Consider the following 23,144-nt stretch of genomic DNA (forward strand, 5'->3'; position numbering starts at 1 on the left):
TAACCTATAATATCCATGTGCCACATAGTCATGTGCTGCAATTTGCACAATGTCTATAGCCATCTACAATAAATCTAATGCATGGGCTATGTCACTACATATGCTTTATCTCTAGATTTTTCAGTATTTGCCATGTTCCCACTGAGGCAGAGTGATTGTTAGGCACCCAGTGAAAAGAACAGAGAGGAGCCCCCCCCTTCCAGTTCTTCAGCATGTGGTTGATAAAAAGATGCAATCTAATCGCAGTTTCATTTATGTACAATACATCAAGGATGAGAGTAGATTACTGCTGTCTGGACTGCCCAAGGCTGGAATTAGTTTTACTGTTCCTTCTATTAAAAGATAATGTGATTGTTATGATTTCGGTTCTTGAGGGCAGGGGAGAAAGAGGAGCTAAAAGCAGTACAAGTGACATGTGGATTTAGGGAGAAACAGTATTTTAATAGCCTTGATTATTCAAGCATAAGACATTTGTCTGTAATACAGATTACATCTAATAGCCCTCAATAGTGCATCAAACAGCTACTCAGTACACCTGAATGTTTACATTTTGCCTTCAGATGTCTTCACTTGTATTTTATCTTTTTGACTTCTCATGCAAGTTCTTGTGATAGTTATGTTGCATCCTCTAAAATACCTCTACTAACAAACAAGTGGTGCAGACCAAAGGATGTGCACGATTTTGATGCCCGAGTAGCCCCTTCCTTTCTTTGGAAGACTCAAGTGGGATTGAGCCTCATGTCTTCATGTGATGCAGGATCAGTCCCTAGGTTTCTCTTCTGTGATGCACAGTGCCTGAGCTCAGTGCAGGTGGCTGAAGCATTCTCCAGCAAGACTGCAAATTCCTCTTCACAGGAAAGTAGCTTGTACTTTTGGGAAGAGGATACAGCTGGAACCCAAGGAAGAGATTAAGGAGTGGGAAGGGCCGTTGCATACAGCACTTGCTTTTCTGTCCTGAACATTGCTTTACACAGATTGCTCCTTTGAATCCAGCAGCTCACATTCATAAGCATTAGGGCAATCTGTATCTAAGTCAATCAAAATGAAAAAAAACTAGAAAACAGTGCAACATGGAAAAACAATAATAAAGTAAAATTACCTTTGAAGTGGGCCACACCTTTGGATTGTAAAAGTCTGTGGTGCTGGAAAGCTCTTGTTGGGTTGGCAGTACTTTCTAGTAACGTAAACTGGCAGAATCTGAAGTCTCTGAGGGTGTTAATGAGGAATTTTGCTGGCCCTATAATGGACACAATGATCCAAAACTCCTTTAAATCCAAAGAAAGACCAACTGACTTAAATGGGTTTGGGATCAAGCCATGAATTCTGTAATGATGTTGACTTTGTAGGCAGATTGGGTTGGACACAAAGACACTTGCTGATTTATGTTCCAGCCCAGTCTTGGTTACAGTTGCACTCGCCCTGCAGTGCCTTGTAGGTCCAGTGCAACATAAAGAGACTAAGTGTGGTGAGGACAGGTCCATTTATAAAATTGCATTAGAACTCCTTGCATTAAGTCATACTGAACATCCTTTATGACCAGATTCTTAAAAGCTGCTTTTACAGGTAGCAGACATTAAAGGTTAGATGTTCCTGAAACATACTGACTCACCTGAGACATTGGATGTGGCCTTTTGATGTTGTTGCTCTTCGTGCTCCGCTGAGATCGAATGTCAAAAGAACTAGGAGAGTTTGCTGAAGGAAAAAATGAAGAAGACAAGTAGATCAAAACTCTGAAGAAAGTCTGGTTGAGTCAGTAGTTTGCTGGTGGGACATAAGTAGAAATGAATCACTACTGTATAAAAAGGAAATAAGAGATTTGGCTGTGTTACTGAAGTCCTGTTGCAAGTGCTTAGAAGATTCCCTGGGCTACTCTTTGCTCTCCACTGTGTTCGCTGGGTGCATCTTATTTAAATTGTACCTAACATACTGGGCAGCACCAGAGGTAGCTGACTGTTGTGCAGCACAGTTTGAAGAGGTATTAGTGATAATCCTGTAGGTACATAACATTTCAGATGGGGTTTTACTACTTTTGAGAGTTGTATTTTCTTGCAGTCCTTTAATGTGAAGTACTCTTAGATTACAAAGTCATCGTACACATGGCTGAGTCCAAGAGGAAGAAAGGGATGTGTTTTTCTTTCCCTCTTCCCATCTCCCTGTCTCCTTCCCCAGGCTCTTCTGCTTTGTGATTCTGTGTAGCACAAGGAGACCATAATGAAAGGCTGGCCATAAACTAGGAGATTGCGTTTAAATTATGTTCCTTTTCTTTGTATTGAGTTTCAAGGCTGTCTCACTCTGATGCTTTAACCTTCAGATTTATTAGCGGGCACAACCTGGGCTATGCCCTATGGTGATCATGGTCCCTGCTAGGTGAATTTTAGCCTTACGATACAGTTTTATGAGAGTGCTTGTGTGATGCTCCCTTTAACTGCAGCAAAGTCTTGCGTGTGCAGGGCAGTCCAAAAATTCCAGTGATAGCACTGATGCCTCTGATAGCTTACTGTGCTGAAGAGAATCTAATTACATCTCCAGGGAAGGTTGTTTTTCCTTTTTCTCCTGTTCTCCGTTTTTAGAAATACTTGGTTTTGAATTACGTACCACAAGGGTTTGCGAAAGAGCCTCTCATCTATGTAAGAAATGACTTCGCGTTTTTTAAATGAACCACTTTTTAAGTATTCCTAAATAAGCAGTAGATGATACGGATGTGGGATAGATATGCATAGCATGTGTCATTTTTGGTTATCAGTATACTGAAAGTTCTTAAATTATAAGTAATGGTTGGCAGGAATCTCTTGACTTACTTGGACTGCATGTCATTCTGTGACAGGTTAACCATCATCTGCTTATTAAAAAAATACATTTTTTTTAATGCTGACAGCCGCTTACTAAAGTACTTATAAAATACAAAAATGAGTTCTTAATTGGAAGTGTTGCCCCATTGGAAATATTCCCATAAACACTAGCAACTATGTTTCCAAAAATAACATGTATACCAAAAGAAAGAAATCTCCATGCTCCATGTATAAAGCATCCCGAACTAGCACTCAGATGGCATTGAATAGTTGCTGTGATGTTCTGAGACACTGTGTTCCTAAAACTGGGTCATCTTTCTTTGTAATAACTCTTAATCACAGCAGAACAGGAATGTTGTGCCTTGTAGCTGCTGAAGTCACTAGGAGTTTCCCTACTGGGTTCAGTGGGAACAGAACAGGAGCCACTGAGCCCTATAAAGCTACTGTCACGCAGCCGTTTGCTGAAGGCTTTTGGGTTTTGGTTTGCAATTTCTCTGAAGTTCTGTAGAATTATCCTAGTAAATTAAACTGTGCAGTCAGCCATTTCTGTTTGCATATGATTATAGTTTTATTAGACCTGAAAGCATTTCCCCTATTTATGTAATATATTTTACTTAAAAAAACCCAAACAAACAAACAAAAAAAACAAGAAAAGAAAAGATGGCAGTTGATTTACAGGGTGCCTGGGTCACAGGAGCTTACTGGAGTGTGGCCCTCTGGTATGTTGCTTGATTACTGGCCACTGCGTCTTCTCAAGATGCTTAAAAAAACAGGTTACCACACAGTGACATTTCACTGAGGTACAAGAAAGGAAGGGGGTGTAGCAGCATTTCCATTGAAGGGAGAACGTTAAGGTCTCGCATTCTTTGCCCATTTTAAATTGTTGTACTAAGTAATTGACAAGCGAGTTTGGAGATTTTGCAAAGCTCTAATGACCATAGCTGCATTCCTCAAACCAGTAGATCAGTTTCCAGAGGGACTCATGGCTGATTTCAGGAATCACATGGAAAAACTGAGCTCCAGACAAACAGTGCAGACTGGGAGCTGAGTAATTTTGGAAGTATTCAAATTTATAGCAGAAGACGCCTTTGTGTGGTGCTTTATGATATGCCCAGATGAATCAGCCGGCAGGCAGTAATACCTTATCAGGCTGCTTGTTCCTCTTCGAGCCTGCTGCAGGGCGCTTTGGGTTTGCGTAGCTGCACACAACTGTCTTGATTGAACGTTCGTGTGGACTTTTAGCTGAAGAAAAAGAGGAGAAGCTGGTAGTACTTGCAAAGTGTCGAAAGACTGAAAGGTTGAATGTACCCCTGCTTTAAAACTTTCATCCTGGTTATCCTGAAAAAAGCCCCATACAGTGAAAATTCAGAGCTCCAGCTTCTCAGGAGTGCTGCATCTATTGTGCTTCTGAAAACACAGTCTTGAAGTCGCCTTTGTAGTGTTTCTGCAGTGCCAGGGCTCCTGGGCAGCTGGTGGAGTGGCTCCCCCTGGCTCGCCAGCACCGGCTGCCCAGGGCTCCGCGAGGTGCTGGAGGAGGGCGGCTGGCTGTGCCAGCCCTGCGGCCACCTGCCACTGTCCTTGTGCAGTGCCAGAGCCACAGCAGAGCAAGGGGCCCTGCCTTCAGAGTTGGCTATTTTTCTGTCACTGCTGTATTAGCAACAATATCTCTATCTGCGTTATGTCTAGAGACATACACAAAGCTTCATAACTTCCATTTTCTCATCTGAAAAATGAACTCAGTGGTTTAGTCTCATATTACTCAACTTTGTAGCTGGAGTTAATGGACCAGGCCTAATTCCAGACTGGTTCTCAATTTGTTGGACGTGGCTGATGCACACATCAAATAGTTCTGGCACCCTGACACTTCCTGTGAATGAAAAATTACACTAAACTAAACAGTTGTGTGAATTTCATCCCCATTCAGGCAGCAGACTAAAAGACAACTCATATTTGGCAAATGTACATGAATGGGAGAAAAGATTCAAATCAGAAGAAAAATGTGTTCTTGACAGAGGTTTTTTTTCCCACGGTGAAGGAGGGGGAGGGTGGGGAAGAGCAATGGAAACCCATTAGCTTAATCCTGGAAAGATCTAGTTAGGAGAGTGTAATATCTTAATGGGATGTTAAGGTCTAGGAAATAGAGAGTCTTGCAGGAGGGGGTGTTACATCTCTCTGCTGCTTAAGAAGCATTACAGAAGAGCATTTTTGTCTCAGGATGAGGATTAATTTTAGACCCAATCAGAGGTGTAATCTGGGTTGCATCTGAACAGAGCAGTCCTGCTCCTGTCCTCGTCTCCCTTGCCATGGGTTCCTTGTCTCATTTATTGACTGTACTGCTTAAGACAGCAGCTGTAGCTTATTAATGTGATAGAAGACTTGCATTTTTGTTGGGGTTAATTTTCTTTTTTTTTTTTCCCAGATAATTTTCACTCTGTGGTTGTATGTTTGCTAAAACTGGAACAAGTGAAGTAATGGACCTATATCTGTCCACCTGGAGTTTGGGGAGAGAGGTCAGGGGAAGAAAGCCCCCAGTTTCACTGGGTACTTAAAGAGGTATTCAGATGATCCATGGGTGTTACCAGAAAATGCCACAGTATTCAGCTGTGTGTGAAAACAGGTTTCTGCACTGCTCCCTGCAGACTTTAGTTGGATTCCCACTGTGCAAAGCATAACAAGATATAGGAGTCATATTTTAGTCTGAGACATTACAGACCAAATAGATAGGATAACAAATGTAAAATGAAACACACAGAGACAGGAAAGAACCTGTGAAAAGTCATATGGGGAAAGTGAATTTGGGGATAAGAACAAGTGTCCTGAATCCATGTGGCTTTGTGGCTACACAGAATGAACATTACCTTATCTCATCTAGTGGGCCTGAATAGCTTGGCCTTAAGGAAGAATAAATTTTTTGTCATATTTTCCAGTCTGCTTACAACAGTCTTATTGGAGAAGTACCATGCACTGTATCTTTCTGAAAGTCTTTGTCATGAGATGTGCATTGCAACTGGAATGTTTATTGTACTATGTCATTATTTATACTCCGTTGCTTCCATTGACTGCCTGTCCCACCCCACTGCCCAGAGATTAGCAGAGTCAGGGAAAGGATAAATGACGATTAGCAGCTAGTCAAGAAATGCAAGAGCTGAAAGGGTCAATATAAAACAAAGGCTGCCACATATAATTCCCAAAGAATGTGAGGCATTGCTTTTCAGGGGCAACATTGGCATAGCCGGGATTTTAATGAGAATGGAAAAGACTAGCATATAAATCCAGTCCTAGAAGAAAGTATTAGCAACAAATGTACTGAGTGGTAAATATTTTTACCATTAAGCTTGATACTCTGTTTCTGATGTGAACTGTTAAAACTCCTCCTAAAGCTATCATTAAATCACATCTTCAAAACACCGTTTAAAACATGGTTCTTTGTTTAGAAAGAAACGTTAGCAAAGATGACTCTACAAATGTATGATGATGAACCAACTGAATATCTTAGAAGATCTTGTTTTTTCCCAAAGCATGCTATGCACACCTGATCAAACTGTTGCTGGAGCTGACTAAGGGGCTTCTGACATCTGAAGAGGCTGGCGTTTTCCTTCAGGAGTACAATTTTATTCTTATTAGCATATCTGTGTCACAAATTGGAGTCGCGTTACCTGCTGTGCACACAGAAAGCAAAAGGATTTTTGTGCTTGTGCCTTGAAGACCTTACTGCTTGGGTGCTCACTTAGCTCTTGCTGTCGCCTCTATTCCTCCTTACCAGGGTTTGCTATAGCCCTTGCTTATGCAGGTGTGTATATGGGAGACAGGACTGTGCTTCAGCTGGAGCCCTGGGTCAAGCCTCACTGGCTTAACTGGGCTCCCAAAGGAGGCTCAGGGAACCTTCCCCAGGACCAGCAGCCCTGGCCCTCTTGCCGTATTCCTATTCCCATGGTGCCTTCTGTCTTTCGTGGGTGAGTCTTGGCCATATCAGACCTCTTGTGTTCCCAGACTCCCAAAGTAACCCATTCCCAGAAGCTAATTTTATTCTTGGAGGTGAAGTGCAGGACACTGAACTCTTCATAAAGAAGATAAATGTTTTATTCCCAATTATTCCATAAACAGTCCATTATTCCTGTTGTTATCATGCAGAGGACACGAAATTTTAATGTTTCACTGCTCCAGGCTGTTGAAGTCCTTGTTCTCTTGAAAAATAAGGACGCAGGCTGTTTGGTGTTTATGTGGGAAAATTAGAGCATCTTTGTGCTTTTTCTTTTTACCTACTTAGAAAAGGTTATACATATTGATTCTTCACTTGGAAATCCATCTTGGGTTAACTACTATGTGCTCCTTGTGTGAAAAATTGCCTAGATAGTCTCTAAAGCCTTTTCCATAATAGATATGAGTGAATATTGATTGATTCTTCTTATAATTATGACTTTCAGTCTTGTAGGAAACAGAGATGTTTGCTAATTCAGAATTAATTTGTGTTTTGGCAAAGTACCATGTAAAACTGAAACTAGAAAGTGCCAGTGAGACTTGCCATTGCTGTTGGGGTTTGTGGCTTCATGTTATTTCTGAATTTGGCGCAGCTTCCTGCTGTTGCTGTTGCTTGTTATTTGTAGGTACTGAATCTCTGTTTTATGAGGTTTCAGTCTCAGCTGAGCTTTGTGAAATCTAGTTATCAAAGATCTAGGCATGTCTTGTTTGGGGTGTGGGTGACTATACTGTGCAAATTGGAGCAAATGCTCCTAGGTGCTAGCTGCCTGTCTGTCCCGCTGCCATCCGTGGGCTGTGCGACACAACAGGCAAAGCGCTCAGCTCCTATCCAGCTAGTGCTGAGTTGTCCCAGTTTCTTGTTTCTGATTTAAATTCTCTCTACCCCGGTAACGTGGGGATTGTGAATCACAACTGCAGTTTCAGTGCTAAATCTGAGTGTCTTGAATGGTTCTCATCTGATGCAAATGTTTCCTTTCTTAAAAAAAAAAAGAAAAGCCATCAGGAAGAAAAGTCCAAGCACTGTTTTGGAAACTAAGGATTGTGGAAATATTGCATAATGGGAGAAGTATTCTTAAAGATGCTTCTAGTCCGTGCATCCCTTTAAGGATGCATAATAATGCTTTATGCCTGCCTTCTGGTCCCTGTCACAGCTCTTGTCATTGCCTAGGCGCTGTTTCCTGTTATGCAGCTCTGCGCTGAGCCTGGACAGTTGTATGGCAAAGGGAAATATCTCAGCTTGTGTCAGAATACTACAGGTGAACGGGGCCAGGGGTAGCTTTGTTTTCCTCTTTCATTATGGTTCTGTTGGATCAGAAAACATGTCCATTTTTAAATAGGCTTTTCAATATCAATCAGACCAGTTCTTTTCCTTTAGTAGTACTTTCACACAAGTTAAGAAAAATAGAGGTGTTTAAGGAAGGGTGTATAGAAGGAACATCTGCTTCTCGTTTTAGAAAAGCAATACATTTTTAATATAATAATGCAGAGTAGCAGAAAAAAGCAGAGCAAAAGGAAACAAAAAAATTAACAAAAGACTTTGTCATCTCTTTTACTAAGCAGTTTTGGAAATGTATCATGGACTTGTATCAGCGTGACTACAAAATCTACTTTAATATGCTGATTGTAAGAAGGGTGGGGAAAACCTGAAACAATATCTCGTTCCCCCATCCAAAAAGGCTGGTAAGCTTCTAGCAGTGTTCATGACTGGAATACTGCAAGGCTGGTGGATGTTTGCACAGACAACTTTGTAAGTATTTGGCTTTATTTGCGTTAAAAATGGTGTTTTCACGGGGCCTAGGAGTGCAGAAGTAGTATAAAGCAACATAGTCTTGGACCAGAGGAATGAATATGACAACCAGTTGCATTAATAGTCAGCTTTGGCAAGTAGTACCTCACAAAATTTTCTCCTGGAAGAACCAGGCCAAATGCCTGGGTTTGAGGTAGTTTTGTATTGTTAGCTTTGCTTCATCCATGCTCAAAGATTACTTTCAGCCTGGCCCATCTAACTTCAGATTCGGTAAAACAGATCAGAACATAAAAAGACATACATGAGATCTTGGTTAGGTGAGAACGACCCCGTAGGATTTGGTGTTTATGGCCTCTCAGCAGTCTCCACTTCGGGTAGGTCTACCAATGAAAACAATTATATATTTCCTTTGATTTATTTATTTGCCAGTCAAACAAACGCTTCCTGAGCCCTGACAATCAAGCTGGGTTCTTCTTCTGTCTGTTTTGAAGTCCTGGTAGCTCTGAGTGTGTGCCGGATGGGAGGGGAGATGACAAAAGCAGAAAAGCTGCTCTGCTGGGCTTTGCATTACATTAAGAACAAAATAAGGTCTTTTAAGCAATGAGTAACGGCTTCAACATGGGCTCCCTGAGATGCATTTAAATTACTTGATTTAAATTAGATCTCGTTGGAGCCAGACTGCATTCATTAATTTTGGAGAGGTAATATCTGGTTGGAGGTTACACCCTGAGTCATCTGGAGGCAATGCAGAGTGTCCCAACAAGTTTGATGACCCTGGCTTTGTGTAAACAGTTCTATCAATAACACGCAGGAAGGAAACTGGCTCTTGCTCTCTCATGTGAATTGACTTGCTAAAACTTGAAGTGGTGCAAAGACGTGTCCCAGGTGTTTCAGTATCGGTGACTTAACTTTGCACTCCTTAGTCCATCCTTAGATGTCTAAATCATGTGCAGGTTTAGAGGGCTATGTATTTGTAAATTTTTTTCTTACATATGGATGTACTGTTTTAACTGTAAAGGCATATCAAAACTGTCTGACTGCTGTATTGCTATTTACCTAAATGAGACTATTTCTAGAGAGAGAATATTAATATTTGCACTTTGTCTTTCTTTGGAACAGAGCTGTGTTTTAAGGGACATGAGAAATAATTTCTTCAATTAAGCTTTAAGGCAGCTTTTCCTACAGGTCATCAGTTCAGTCCTGTGTTTATTGGAGCTTATGGAAAGGCTGCCATGCTGAGCCCCATTTCTCACTGACTGGCATTTAAAATTTTTAAACATCAAATATTTACTCATGTAAGTAGGTTGCTGCCCAAATTGAATTTCAAAGGTCCTTATCCTGCAGTTTCTATTTGTGCATGCTTTCCATTGAAGTCAGTTCCATGCATCTCTAATATAAATGAACCTTCTTCTTTCTGTGGCTATTTTTCAACCTTTCTGTGCTTTCCATTTATTATCATGATTTACAACAATATGGTAAATATTATTAATCCAGATTGCAGTCAATGGGAGTTTGGCGTGGTTTTACACTGTGGTACTGCATCTTCAATAGTTTTGGCTTCCAAGCTGAAAGAATTTGGCATGCAACTGCTTGTCACTGCCTCGTGTTTACAAATACATACAAAATGCTCATCATGCCCATATGCATCAGGCCAAAGAGAAAGAAAAAAGGGAAGAAATATATTGTTATATATTTGAGATCTTTGAAATTGAGGAATGTATGGAAGCATAGTCTATAGAGGATACGCGGCTTAATGAGGCTGAGCAAGGTACTTTGTGCTCAGAAATTCCTGAGTCCAGGCCTCAGTGCTGACCCACTGATGCCGTGCTAGCTGTCTGAGGGATCTATGTGAATATAACTTCTATGTTAGGATGGGGATTTTTTAGCTGTAAAATTAAAGCCATTTGGGAGCTATGCATGTGTGTCTAGGGAGATTATAATTTTAACTCAATTTTGCCAAAATGGTAGCTTTCCTTGAGTAGTTTGGGAATAACTTTTATACTATTTAGCACCCAAACAGAGGGAACAGCTACTGCTCTTTTAATGCTGTCATGACATTGCACCTAGAATACATTCAGCAATCACTGCCTCAGCTTTTCTAGGTGCCATGAAGCCTATCTGTGCTATAAGCAGGTAACTTGAAGTGGGTCAAAGAGAGAAGCTGAAGAAAGGTGAGCACCAAGTAATAGTTTCAGTTCCTGTCGCTTATAAGGAACTGTCCTACAGATGCACAGTGCCTGACAGCCCACACTGAGATCTGTAAGTGGTTGAATGTTGTCTTGGCAGCTGTTGGATGAAACCCCTTGTTTGCTGCCATAAGAAAGATGGGATCCTGTTAAGAGGACGGTGTTTTTATTCTAAAGGGACGTGGACTTTCTAGTCTAAGAAAAATAGCAAAATCCTCTGATGCTGTAGATGTTCAGAAGTAACAATTCTTTTTTTTCTATGCACAATAATAAATAATAAAAAGAAAAGTACCAGGACAATTTCCTCATCCACTCCCCTCCTTTCTTTTCTCTCTTTATAAAGTCCCAGTCTAGTAGAGTAGCCAAGATATTTTTCAGTCTGTTGCTCCTGGGTTTTTTCATTACTTTTTTTGTTCTCACACTGCTTGCCCAATACAGCAGCTGTTAAATGGAGAACTCTTGAGAACTAAGGAAGGCTATTGGTGCAGTATTTGATTAACAGTGTTTTTACAGGAAATTGATGCATCAACTGTTCTGAATCTTAGACGAAGGATCAAACCTGATCCATGTTTGGTTACATATGGCAACATTTTCTAATTTCAGATGTCTTTATAGCCTCTGATATTTCACTGTTTTTTCCTTTATATTGTTGTATGTCTCACTCTTGCACCCTTTGTGATAGCATGGATTTTTTTTTTTAACTGTATGATTGTATGATTAAGAAATACATTCAGTGAGCTGTTGTGTTGACCCTGGGAGCCTACAGTGTTTTGCTCTTGCTTCAGTGTGTGTTGGCATAGCTCTGACAACAGTGGGGCAGCTAAAGGTCTGGCTTTTACGCATAACACACTGAAACTCCTTATTCATCAGCTAAATTATTTTTTGTACAATTTGTAACATTGTTTTCATTACATATGCTAGTTACATCTTGGGGTGAATCAGTCAAACAGACTCTAAATTGAAACAGTTGAGTGGTCTAAGCCCAAGGCCTGTTGCAATGCAGTTTTCTCACAGCTTGGAAGAAAACATAGAAGCCACTATAGAAACAGGTGATTATTCTTTCTTTCTGTCTGTCTTTTTCCAGGGAACTGAGCAGATGAATGTACCTTAAAGTTTTAATTTTCTAGGGAATTAGAAGTAGATCGTATAAGGTGGAAAGGAAAGTCAGTAAACCGTGTGGCCCTACACAGGTCATGCTAACAGGATGTCACAGTCAGGACAGGATATCCTTAAATTAGAAGCATCATTTTGTCTCCAGTTTGATCCATAAACCAGAATTAAAAGTGCTTTTGGTTCATACACCTGTAAGAATATTTCAGCGGGGCTGTGGACTTGCACAACAAACACAGGCATACTGACAAGAGGCTTGTTTGTCTTGGTGCCTTTTCTTGCCACCTTCAAAATAATCCATGGTATTCTTGGAGATTGAGAAGACAAGGCTTCAAAATCTCTGAATTAGGCAAAACACTGTATATTTGAAACAGGCAAGTGAACTCCAAATTTAACTTAATAGAGTAGATTATCAACTGCTTTGGACAAGAAGTCCAACACCCAATGTTTTGGGCTTGGAGCTGCTGAGTTTAGATCAATGGCAGGTCTGGCCCACAGAGTTGTCCTTCACATTGGAGAAAAATACATATTGAATTAGAAGGTGCACACCCTCCTCCCTTGGTGGCCACCACTATGCAGCTAAATATTTGCTTTTTAAATTCAGGGGAGGAGAGGACAAACAAGCTAATCTCATAAAGGTTCACCCCACCCTCTTCTTGGCTCCTCTTCCTTGGCTAGCCTTCCCAGCAGCAGCTGGCTGACTGTTTTTCTTCTGCTCTTGTGTTCATGACATTTCCTGCAACTAGCTTTTCCTGAAGGTTTCCAGCAGTCCTTTGAGCGGCCCCGCTGTGCCCCACCCCCTCCCCCACCCCCCCCCACCCCCCCTGCTTTTTTGGCCTCTTCACCCACAAGCCATGGCCCTGTGCCTAGTTCCCAGCAGTGTAAGTACCGTAGCCCCATCACACATCCATGCATATCCTCCATATGCTCTCAAATCATACAATGAGTTTCTGTGGTTTGCTTGTAAGTCTGACTAATTTACTGAGGGTCAGTGGTTAGTGTAAGGGATGCTGAACAGCCTTGATGTAAACAGAGACAGTCCTTCCTCCAGATACCTGCGCCATCAGGCAGACATAGAGTTTCCATTCTTTCTCAGTGACAAGAGGTTGATTTCCCCTTTTAATGAGGAAAACATTTCTTAATTTCTTTTTCTTTGAAGAAACTGCTTGTACCCCTCTCCACGCAGAAGGACTGATGTAAAGAACCCAGATTAGGGAGAACTGATGCACAGATCCTGGATTACTTAGCGTGCTGGTACTTTCCCTCTCCACACTACTGAAAGAAGCATAAACTGTCCTTTCACAGGCTTTTATAAAAATACTTAAGTGACTTAATCTTTTAGTGTAAAAGCCTACTTGTATATTAAACTTTCTGTTATCGATGTCATGAAATCGATATCCTCAGTGCTACACTGTCCAAGTCCCATATAAGCTGTCACACAGTTTAGCTTAAGAAATGCGGTATTGAGGTACAGTCAGTTCATTTTTCATAGGTTAGGGAGTGCTTTGAAGTAGAACCGTTGAAGATCACAAGAGGGTTTATTCCTTATTGTATCCAGTTTGCTATATATTGGGGGGCTCTCTGTTCTGGTGACGGTTTTGTTGCAGAACTTTCAGTGAAGTCTGAGAAGGCGAATATTTGATGCAGTTGTCATAAATGGCACGGAAGATCCTTGTGAGGCCTATGTCATGTGTGTCAAAACATGGGACGCATAAGAGAAGTAAACAGGCAGATTGCTATGGACCCTTCTTGTATATGCGTTCTTTATCTGTTCTTTTTCCATGTGGGTACACACACAGTTCTGGACAGCTCAGACTGTGTAGCCTCTGTTGGTGTAGTTCTTTGTCTAATGAGTGACATCTGTGTTTAAGAGTTAAAGATGGAGAAACCCAATATTTTTTCCCTTGTCAGAGATAACTGAGGGTAAAACATACATCTGGGTTTTATTTGTGTAATAAGATTCACAACTGAAGTACTGCATCTTCTTCCAACCTGACCCTGCGGTGCCCTTTCCATTTGGTGTATTAAGAATCAAGATTTATTTAGAGATATCTTACAAATCAGAAATGACAGATATTGTACAATCTTAGCTGTTATTACAGCAGATCTCTTTCCCCCCCGCCCCTTTCCACCAGTGTTTGTCTGCCATGTAAGTGAAGTAATTTGAAATACAAACTGACTGTGGATTCTTTCAGTTGCGTACTTCAGGAAAGCTATAGACATGATGGACATAACATTATACAGCATAATGGGCAAGCATTATGCTGCCTGCCCTTGCTGCTGGTAAAACAGAATGAACTCTGCCAGCAAAACTCCAAAGTAACTGCAGTTGCAGCAGGCGGTTTTCCAGCTGTGGGTTATGGATCATTAGTTTTCTGTAGTTTCTGAACTAGTGTTCTTCAGGAACGCTCTTGAGCAGCGAGAGGTGGGATTAAGTGAAGGAAGCAGTTTCTTAAAGACACCCTGTATTTCGTAGGTGGTTTGGCAGGTGTACAGGACCCCTGCCATTGTTAAAGGTGAGGTTTGTGGGGGGGCACTTCCTGAAAGGAATGGGAAGTTCAGAACTGATGGATCTAGCAGGGACCGTACCAGTTTGATGCTGAAGCCTTGCATGGGGCCTTCACAGGGCAGACAGCGATGAGGAAGGGCTTTCACAGGTGAGATTAATACACTCCTCTGTATTAATCAATAAATCAATATCATATACTTGGTTTTACTGCATCTTTCAGCACAGCAGGAAAGTAAGTGGCATGAGCAGATTGGGGGTTAGATGAGTAAGATATTTCTTGGTGATGCAGGTTGTGAATCTTGTCCCATTATCACTTCCCACTGTGGCACGCTTGCAAGGCTGTGAGGCTTCACTGTTTCCTTTGCTCCCCTTGTGGAAAAAGGCTACAGGATGTCACCAGAGCCAAAGAGGACAATGGAGGCCCCTGGCAGATAAGTGGCAGTCTTTCCTCTTCATGAAGCTCCACTTCTGTGAGTGCCTGACCTGCAGTCTCAGCTGTTTCTACAATGAAGGCTTAGGGAAAACAGGGTGGGTCAAGGATCTAGAAATTGTGTGGGGATGTTGTTCAGGCAGATAAGGAAATTCCACTTACGTTACCCAGAGATGTGAGTTAAGAAGAAGTAAATGGCCTTATCTACAGTATAGATACTTGAAGTGTGTGGAAATCCAGTATGAATGTGCGAATGTCCTGGCTTAGGCAGAAACGGTTTATTATCACTGGTGAGAAGGGAGCTGTGCTACCTTGTGCCTGACACTCGTTGTTGGACTCGTGGGAGAGGAGAAGGAAAATTGCATCAGGGACTTATTGTACTTGGTTGAGTTTTTTCAGCATGATCAGGCAGTGGGGTTTTTTTTCCTTCTTTCTCTAAAACAAGGAAATAAATACTTGGTTATCTTTTGGCTTGACAGCAGAATTGTGTTGCAATAATCCAAGGGCTGTTAATTCACCAGTGATTTGTTTATGTTGAAGACTCTTGTAATTAAAAAAGTGCCTTAAGGTAGGGTCTAACACAATGTGGACTTTGGGGATTTATGTATTAGAAAGGATTGAACAGATCCTGGAAATCCTCTTATTTTGCATATTTTATCTGTTATTTCATTCCAATATAATCTGGATTATTTTGTCACAAAGCTGGTGTAACGGGAGTGGAGAATGGAGTCTCAAAGCTTCCTGAATGGAAGAGATTGAGTTAGCGGCTAGATCTGTTCATGTAAGATAGAAATGATGTGATTATAATGCTAAGGTGTGTTAAAATCCTGAATTATGGCATTGTTCTTTCAGTTTGTTTTGAAATAATCACTGTTGTGGGAAGAAAATGTCTGTGAGTTGGTCATTGTAATACACATATTTCAGTATTATTAATCCTAAAATGTGAGATTTTTATTACCCAATGAGAACAAAACCCAACAAAGCCAAATATATGCTGAAGAATAACACCCCAGTCCTGTAAAAATTAGTGCATATATTTGTGCTTATATACAATAAATAATCCAGGTTTGCTATTTACTTAAATGAGACACAGATTTAAAGTGACATGAGTTTAATCCCAGACTGAATATCAGCCTTTGCATGTGTGGAGTTCGTTGTAAATCTATGAAGACTGACAAAATTTGCTTTCAGTTATGGTGTGTTAATCCAGAATAAGTCTATTGAAGTTATTATAGCAATGAGAATTTAAAGTCGTTGAATGGTGGAATTTAGTTCTTTTTAAGCATTCCTTCAGGGTTTGTATTTTCTTTCTTGCAGACTCCCAGACAGTACAGCCAAGCACTAAATAAGAGTAACAGAGTTCATCTTTACTGTGCGTTTCTGGACTACAGGTATGTTATGTAATTTCAAATTATTTAACTTGGTTTAATTAAATTACATTTAGTCTGTGGTGATATTTGTTACCTATATTCTTCTTGTTCTCTTTCATTCATGGAAATAGTGAAAGAAATGAAGCCACTGGTTTACAAAAAACACAGTCTGATAGTGGCTTCTTACCATAAACAGGAGACTTGTTATTCACAAACCCTTGTTAGGTAGGTAACTGAGAGACTGAAAAATTTTGGAATCACACCTGCGGACTGATACAAACTGTGCTTATCTTGGTTTATGAGTATGTCCACTTGGGCAGATGCTTGGATGTTTTAAGATGGCAAACCTCCAGCAGAGCTATTGCTTTCACTGGATCTGTGCCTGTGTCACAGCATCATGTGAGATCAGTATTTCAGAGCTGTAAATTTTGGCCAGTGCATAGAATGGAGAAATACTATGCCCCTGAATGCAAATCAGAAAATAAAGGAAATAAATACCACCCTAAATTTCACTCAGAAAATAGGCACTATGGAAAAGCAGTAGCTCTTTGTTTTTTAGCTCTGAATATATTTCATCTGTGTTTTATTTCCAATCACGCTGCTCTTACTGAATTAATTGAGAAAGAATAGAAACTGTGAATTTTGAGTTTAATGGGGATTAACAGTTTTTGAGCCATAATGGTATAAGCTAATTGATGTAGCAGTGGCCCGCAATGCTGTGTTCCCTGCTATCCGGCATGCACATGGGAAGGTCACTGTAATTGTTTTATTGAAGTTTTGTTTCAAGTATGTTGAACTGTCCCAGCTGTTGGCAGTTACTTGTTGTTATGGTTACTCACAAATTACGACAGATTAGAAACAGATTTTACTGAAGTGAATTAATACGGTTAGGGCATTGTTCCCGTTCTGTTTTCCGTTGGGGCTCGGGCCCTTGAGGCTTTGCCTGAGGATAGAAACTGAAATATGAAATCTGTGCTTCCAAATGAGTTTTGTGTCAAGATGGTCTTATTCCCTAGCGCATGGTAGTTAAAGAATAAGCAGTTGGTTTTTGACCTACAAGAGACTCCCTTTGAGAACTTAAGGAGGTCCCAAAGGACAGAAGAAGAGTTGAGTAATACCTATCTTTATAATAAGCACCAAGAAAAATACAGATCACTCAGTCCAGCTTCAGAACCCAGAATAATATCAAACGTAATAAATGGCTAAGAAGCAGGCATTTTGGGAGGGTGACCTACGGTGCCTGAGCCCATGGAGCCCCCCTAGATGCATGCCTGTGGCTTCTGTGTCCCCACTCCACCGCAGGGCTGCCATGGCACAGGGGGTTCTGGGTTTCCCTGGCCCCATGAAAAGGCAGGCTCATGAGGACCACTTTGTGCGCAGCCCTGGGCCCAGGCCATGCAGCCAGCCTAGCCATATTCCCCTTGGAGCAGGAGCTGCTTTTGCTGCCCCTGAGGATGAAGTGACAAAAAAGAATTGGCATGGATGGGTCACTAGAAATCACATTCAATCAGTCTGAATTGCTTTGACGGGACGAGTGTGCCAGCGGATAAGGGAGAGGCAGCAGATATGAAACGTTGACCTTTTCGACTTGTGTGAGATTACTGACCTGTCTGATATTACAGTTCTCAGAGTACAGAAATTTGGATCTAGGTGAAATACCATAAATGCGCTACACAATGTAAAGCAAAAAAATGTAGCTGTCATTCATTGGTTATAAAACTGGGAAGGAAGCTCTAGAGACACTCATGTAGGGGTCTGACCTGGGTCCTGTTCCAGTGTTTTTCATGACTATTTTCATGATGAAATTGAGAAGACATAGCAGTATTTTGGATGATCCAGCCCAAGATGGCTTTCAAACCTTTTTATCTTCTGTATACTAAAATGCACATCAAATTAGCCTGTGTAAGATGCATTTTGATAAAGATTATGTTCCATTTTTGTGTGCTTTGCAGCAATGGAACTGGTGTTTGGTCTAATGAAGGTTGTGTGCGCCGGAGCGGGGACCTCAACTACTCAGTGTGTCATTGTAACCACCTCACTAACTTTGCCATTCTGATGCAAGTGGTGCCTCTGAAGGTGAGATTAAGCAAAGGGGTAAATCTGTTAAAAATGAAAGCATAAATACATCAGTTGCATCCTCACACCACATCAGTAAGTGATTGGAATCGGACTAACTTTTTGCCCAACTCAGGTTTACTCCACATCTTGCTTTCTGCGATGATATTACAATACTTCTTGGTATTTTCTGCAACTTTTGGTTACTGAAATGGAGCAAGAAGTGAAACACGTCTGAGGTGGGTGGGAATTCTCTTTACTTTATTCTCACCCTTTTGACATGATTCCTTAAAAGTACTACGCAGGAAAAGCATACAGCGTATTAGAGGACGTTGTACAGAGATGATCCTGGCTTTTATAATTCGTTTTCAAGACAGACAGCCAAGATGTGGCTGTTTAAGGGTTTTGGTAACTAGATTGGTGGAATATGAATAGCTGAGCTTGAAGTCCATGTGAAATAAACTCTGCTGCCAGCTGGCCCCTGCCATTGTCTCTGCCAGCTTTCCAAGTGCCTCCCTGCTGCCCTTTCTTCACCTTGTTGCCGAGCAGGGGCTTGTGTAGAAAAGGAGCATGTGAAAGAAAATGATGCTTTAGAGCTGGGAGTTGAACCCCTTAGATATAGTTTTCACTATGCTCGGTTCCTTTGTCCAAGGAGTTATCAAGCCTCTTTGCAGTTGGAATATGACACTTTCCCTGTTTACCCAGGACCTTATGCTTGCTATTTATACTCATCACTGGTTTCAGATGAAGCTTGGATGGCAAACACATTGCTCTCCTCACTAGACATGTTCTTCTCTTCATGATACCTTGCTATGCCTTCAGATTTCCTCAGAGATGGAGCAGAGTGTCAGCTCCTTGCTGGTGAAGTGCTGTTTTGTTTCCGCTGGAGGACTCCCTCTCCAAAACTCAGCACTAAGCAAGGTCAATCCCGTCCTGGATCTTAGCAGACAAACAGCACTTCCATAAGCATGGGAAATATATTTTTTTACTGTTTTATTTGGGTGTGCTACTGTCAGGGAGGATCCAATGGAGATGTTGATGAAGCCTTGCTCCAGACAGCCCTTGGTTAATAAATTTTGAATGTATAATATAAATAATTTACAAACTGTACATTTAAAGAAAAGTGTATTAACTGTCTGTCAAATTTATACTGTCTGGCACATTCTCAGCTTTCTACAGACACCATCCTAATAACGTGAATTAATAGACTGAAGAAGAGCTGCAGTAGGACAGTAGGAGTCCTGCTGTCACATTTATCACTGTGTGCTGCTAACAAGCGTGGTGTCCTCTGTGGTACAGCTAGAGGGTTTTTGTCAACGCTGTTGGCACGGATGCACCAACTATATTGGCCATGTCTCAGGCTCCTGTTAATTGGTTTGAATGATGGGTTTGGTCCTTTTTTAGGCAGCAGCTTTGCCGAGACAGCTACTGCTGCAGGATAGGCTGCATGTGCTCGTGAGGGCGGCACAGAGGTTCCTGCAGATAGATAGAAAAAATTAGCTTACAGTGTAAGGGAGCTCTAGTTAGGGTTATATCACTGAGCAGCACCGCAGTCTCTTTGAGGAATAAATCATTCCAGACTGCTATTAGGAGTTACTGATTCAGTAACAATGTTAGCACAACTACTCACCTGGTAATCCTGGTTACATAGTGTAATGCCATTGAAGTCAGGGTCACAGTCTGGAACAAAGAGCTATCCAAAGAGCTTGATTAATACCCACAGCCCTTTGTATTAGTCAAACGGTTTGAAGATTTGGGGTAGCTTGTTCGGGTCACCCAGTTTTTATCTAACCATTATTACCTTAATTACTTGTAATGGCCCTCATGACCCCAGCTGGTTTCCAAGTATCATTTTTCTAGGTACTCTTTGTACTGATAATAAAATGCAGCTTTGCCTGAAGAGCTTCTCATCTTGTGAGACAAAAGTAGCATGGGAGAAACGGCAATTATTAACCTTGGTTTAAAGAGCAGTGTACAGAGATTTAGCCAGGATTAAACAAGGCATCCACCAATTAAATGTCATTGAAAGATTAGTGGACTATCCACTGGGGAATAATTCTGAAAGGTCTGACTTTCAAACAAATAGGTTTGAGATTGTCACGATTAGTGGGACGCTGCAATAAGTTTTAGTATTACGCAGTATTAGTAATCGGAGATCAAAGATACTTCATATGAAAGTTTTTGGAATTAAGCTTTCCTAAAGAGATCTGAAATGCATAACTAGGAAAGGCTGGATGTGAACGGACTGTCCAGTTCCTCAAAGTCATTTAACGGTTCTGTTTTAAATATTTTCTCCCTACTTAACTTTTTGGTCTAATGCATTTGCATCTGCCAAAGTTTGTGCAGAATGTTTTTGCATTGCTTTTTTATTTTTTTCCTTTATAATTTAGAAAACAAAACGAAAGTGCTGCTGAGGTGTTACATGGATGTGTGAGATACACAGATAGTCACTTTGATGCATAAAAGCCTTCCTTATGTGACATAGTATTGTAAAAGTCTGGATAAAATAGTTTAGGTTTTTTTTTAATGAAACTTAATTCCCATCATTTTCTGTTGTATTTTGACCCCTCCCACCTAAAATCCCATTTCTGAACAGAAAAAGAAGGGAATTTATAAATTTTTGGCAAGAAAAGTGAAATGCTTACAGGTGAGAGACAAGTATTTCCAGTACAGAGTCTGTATGTTCCTAGTGCAAATCCATGAGAATCTGAAATGCTTGCTGCAGATTTCAATGGAGGAGTGTGCAGGCTAGGTAGAAAAGATACATTCATTTCTAACCTCTTAAAGTTCACTTAAAACCAAATTTTGAATGCACCTCAACTGGCAGAATTTATAAGTGCATTGTAGCGTGGAGAAATTTGGCTTCACAGGTCTGCAGAGTAATGACCCTGAACTACGCCTTGACATGCCTGCTTTGCCCTGCCCTCCATCACCTGCACTAGCTTAATGTTACAGCAAGGTGGCAATGAGCATGGACCCATGGGGAGTCTCAAGTGATGATGCTGCTTAGAAGCCAATAAAAGATGTCATCCCGTCAGTGTGCTTTGACTCCAGTTCCTCTGGTTTGGCTATTAAGTAGTCCCTCTCTCAGAGTTCATCAGAAAATCTCATCCCAAAATCTTTGTCAAAGACACACCCTTTAAATGGACTGTTCAGGATTATCTTATGATCCTTTAACCAGTGAAAACAAATGCTATCTTCATTGTGCAATTGGCATGAAGTTAAGATTTGGGCAAAGACAATCTTCCTGGCTTTTGAGCTATACAAGCACACTATGCTTAGTTGCAAATTCCTAACACATTTGCTAAGTATTTGCTGCACGTGTCTAAGCAATAGAGCCTACTGAATCAACTAGACAATTGGAAACTTCACCCAGGCGTCCTTGGAACCCTGTTCAGTAAATGTTAAAATGCTGTGGATTTAAACACACTTACATGTTTATTCACCACGTGCTGAAATTCATGAGCCAAGGTTCAAAGGGCCCATATAAACCACCCATTGAAATACTAGATTGTCAGTGCTCTAAGGAATTGTTGCAGTGATGTTGTACTCAGTCTTGAACTTCTGTATATTTTATTTTTCTTTTCATAAATGAAGTCCACAGATAATATGAGACAAGAAAAAGAGAGGGTGGGAGTATGCAATTGCCCACATTTGAATAGTTCTGTTTATATAGCAATTATATATCTGTGGTCTTGTAAGTAGAACTGGATGAAATTTTTTGACATGAACACTATTTTTGACAGATCGTTTATTTTTTGTCTAGAGCCTGTTTCTTACAAAAAGGGATCTGCTTTTCATGAAAATGTAAATAAATTATTGGAAATGGATTGCCTGAAAATTGGAGAGCTTTTCATCAGAAGCTGTATTTTGGTACAAAATCATGACTTCATTCTTCATGGGGATTCTGCTTTGGGTGCTTTATACTTCCATTCTGCTGTGCAAAGTATCATTTCCCTTTCTCTGCATGGTACTGATGAATGCGGCTCTGAGGGTAGCCCGAGCAGGCAGACATCCTCTCCAAGGGCACTGTAACAGCCTTTAACCTAACGCACCAGTCAGCACAACAGCAAAACCAGGCATGAATAGTTCTGCCACCCCTTGCAGAAAGACAGGCAGAGGCACAGAAAACAATTAAAAAAAAAAAGAAAAAAAAAAGAAGGGGATATTGACAATTCTAAAGAGAAGTAATACAGACCAGTACGTATGCAGCAGCATCGGACCTGGGAGAACATCCCTAGGGGAGAACATTGTTGATGTGGAAATCCATGAACTCTTGACACCGGTTCAATGTGATAAGTGTTCTGATTCTCACAGCTCCTTTTCATGAGATTGATTTCCTTTTCACTAAAAAAGAAAAAAAGGAAAAAAAAAAAAAGGAAAAAGTATACGTTTTCCATTCATGAGACACCGCAATTTTTTAGAGTGCTGTTCACAACTGGAGAGTATGGCATACTGTCTGATTTCAGAGAAAGCCAAGGTGTCTCTAAGCAACGAATACTGAAAATAAGTGACCTTCCTCAGAAGTAACCTGCCACATAAATACTTGTGGTGAGCATTTCTACTGGCTAGAGCGCTGAGCTTGTATGATAACTATTTACCAAGGATGGTGACTTTTTCTTCTAAGTTATGCTAAACTCAAGCAAGAATCTCCTTGCTTAACTTCTCCTCTTTGTTCCTTCATGTGGCCAAGTCTAGCTTTCTCCACTTAGAGAACAGCAGCATGATTCAGACCTCGTCAGCTTTGATGCACTTTGAACCTGTCCCAGCACCTCCCTACTATTAGCGATCCAGGTCATTTCCACACCTTTACCAATATCCAGCACTTCTCGATATATTTACACAGTTTGTGCATTTCTTGTGGGCATAAATGTCTTTATATAGTCTCAATATTCTTATCATTGTGATTTTATTATAAGGTACAGAACTATGTTAATGATTTATGCACCTGGCTTGGGGAAGAATTACGA

At 40.8% G+C, this 23,144-nt stretch overlaps 1 protein-coding gene across 3 annotated transcripts in view; it reads left to right on the forward strand.

Annotated features, from left to right (window-relative positions):
* The window catches only part of ADGRD1 (adhesion G protein-coupled receptor D1), a 160,963-nt gene that overhangs the window by 73,498 nt on the left and 64,321 nt on the right, over positions 1-23,144 (forward strand). For all 3 annotated transcript variants that reach the window (XM_027780871.2, XM_027780870.2, XM_005233302.4), the window contains 2 exons: positions 16,067-16,140; positions 18,072-18,195. In XM_027780871.2, the coding sequence (XP_027636672.1) occupies positions 16,067-16,140; positions 18,072-18,195 (198 nt within the window). The remainder of the gene's footprint in view (positions 1-16,066; positions 16,141-18,071; positions 18,196-23,144) is intronic.

The sequence above is a fragment of the Falco peregrinus genome, chromosome 2, assembly GCF_023634155.1.
Source record: "Falco peregrinus isolate bFalPer1 chromosome 2, bFalPer1.pri, whole genome shotgun sequence".
Lineage (NCBI taxonomy): Eukaryota > Metazoa > Chordata > Aves > Falconiformes > Falconidae > Falco > Falco peregrinus.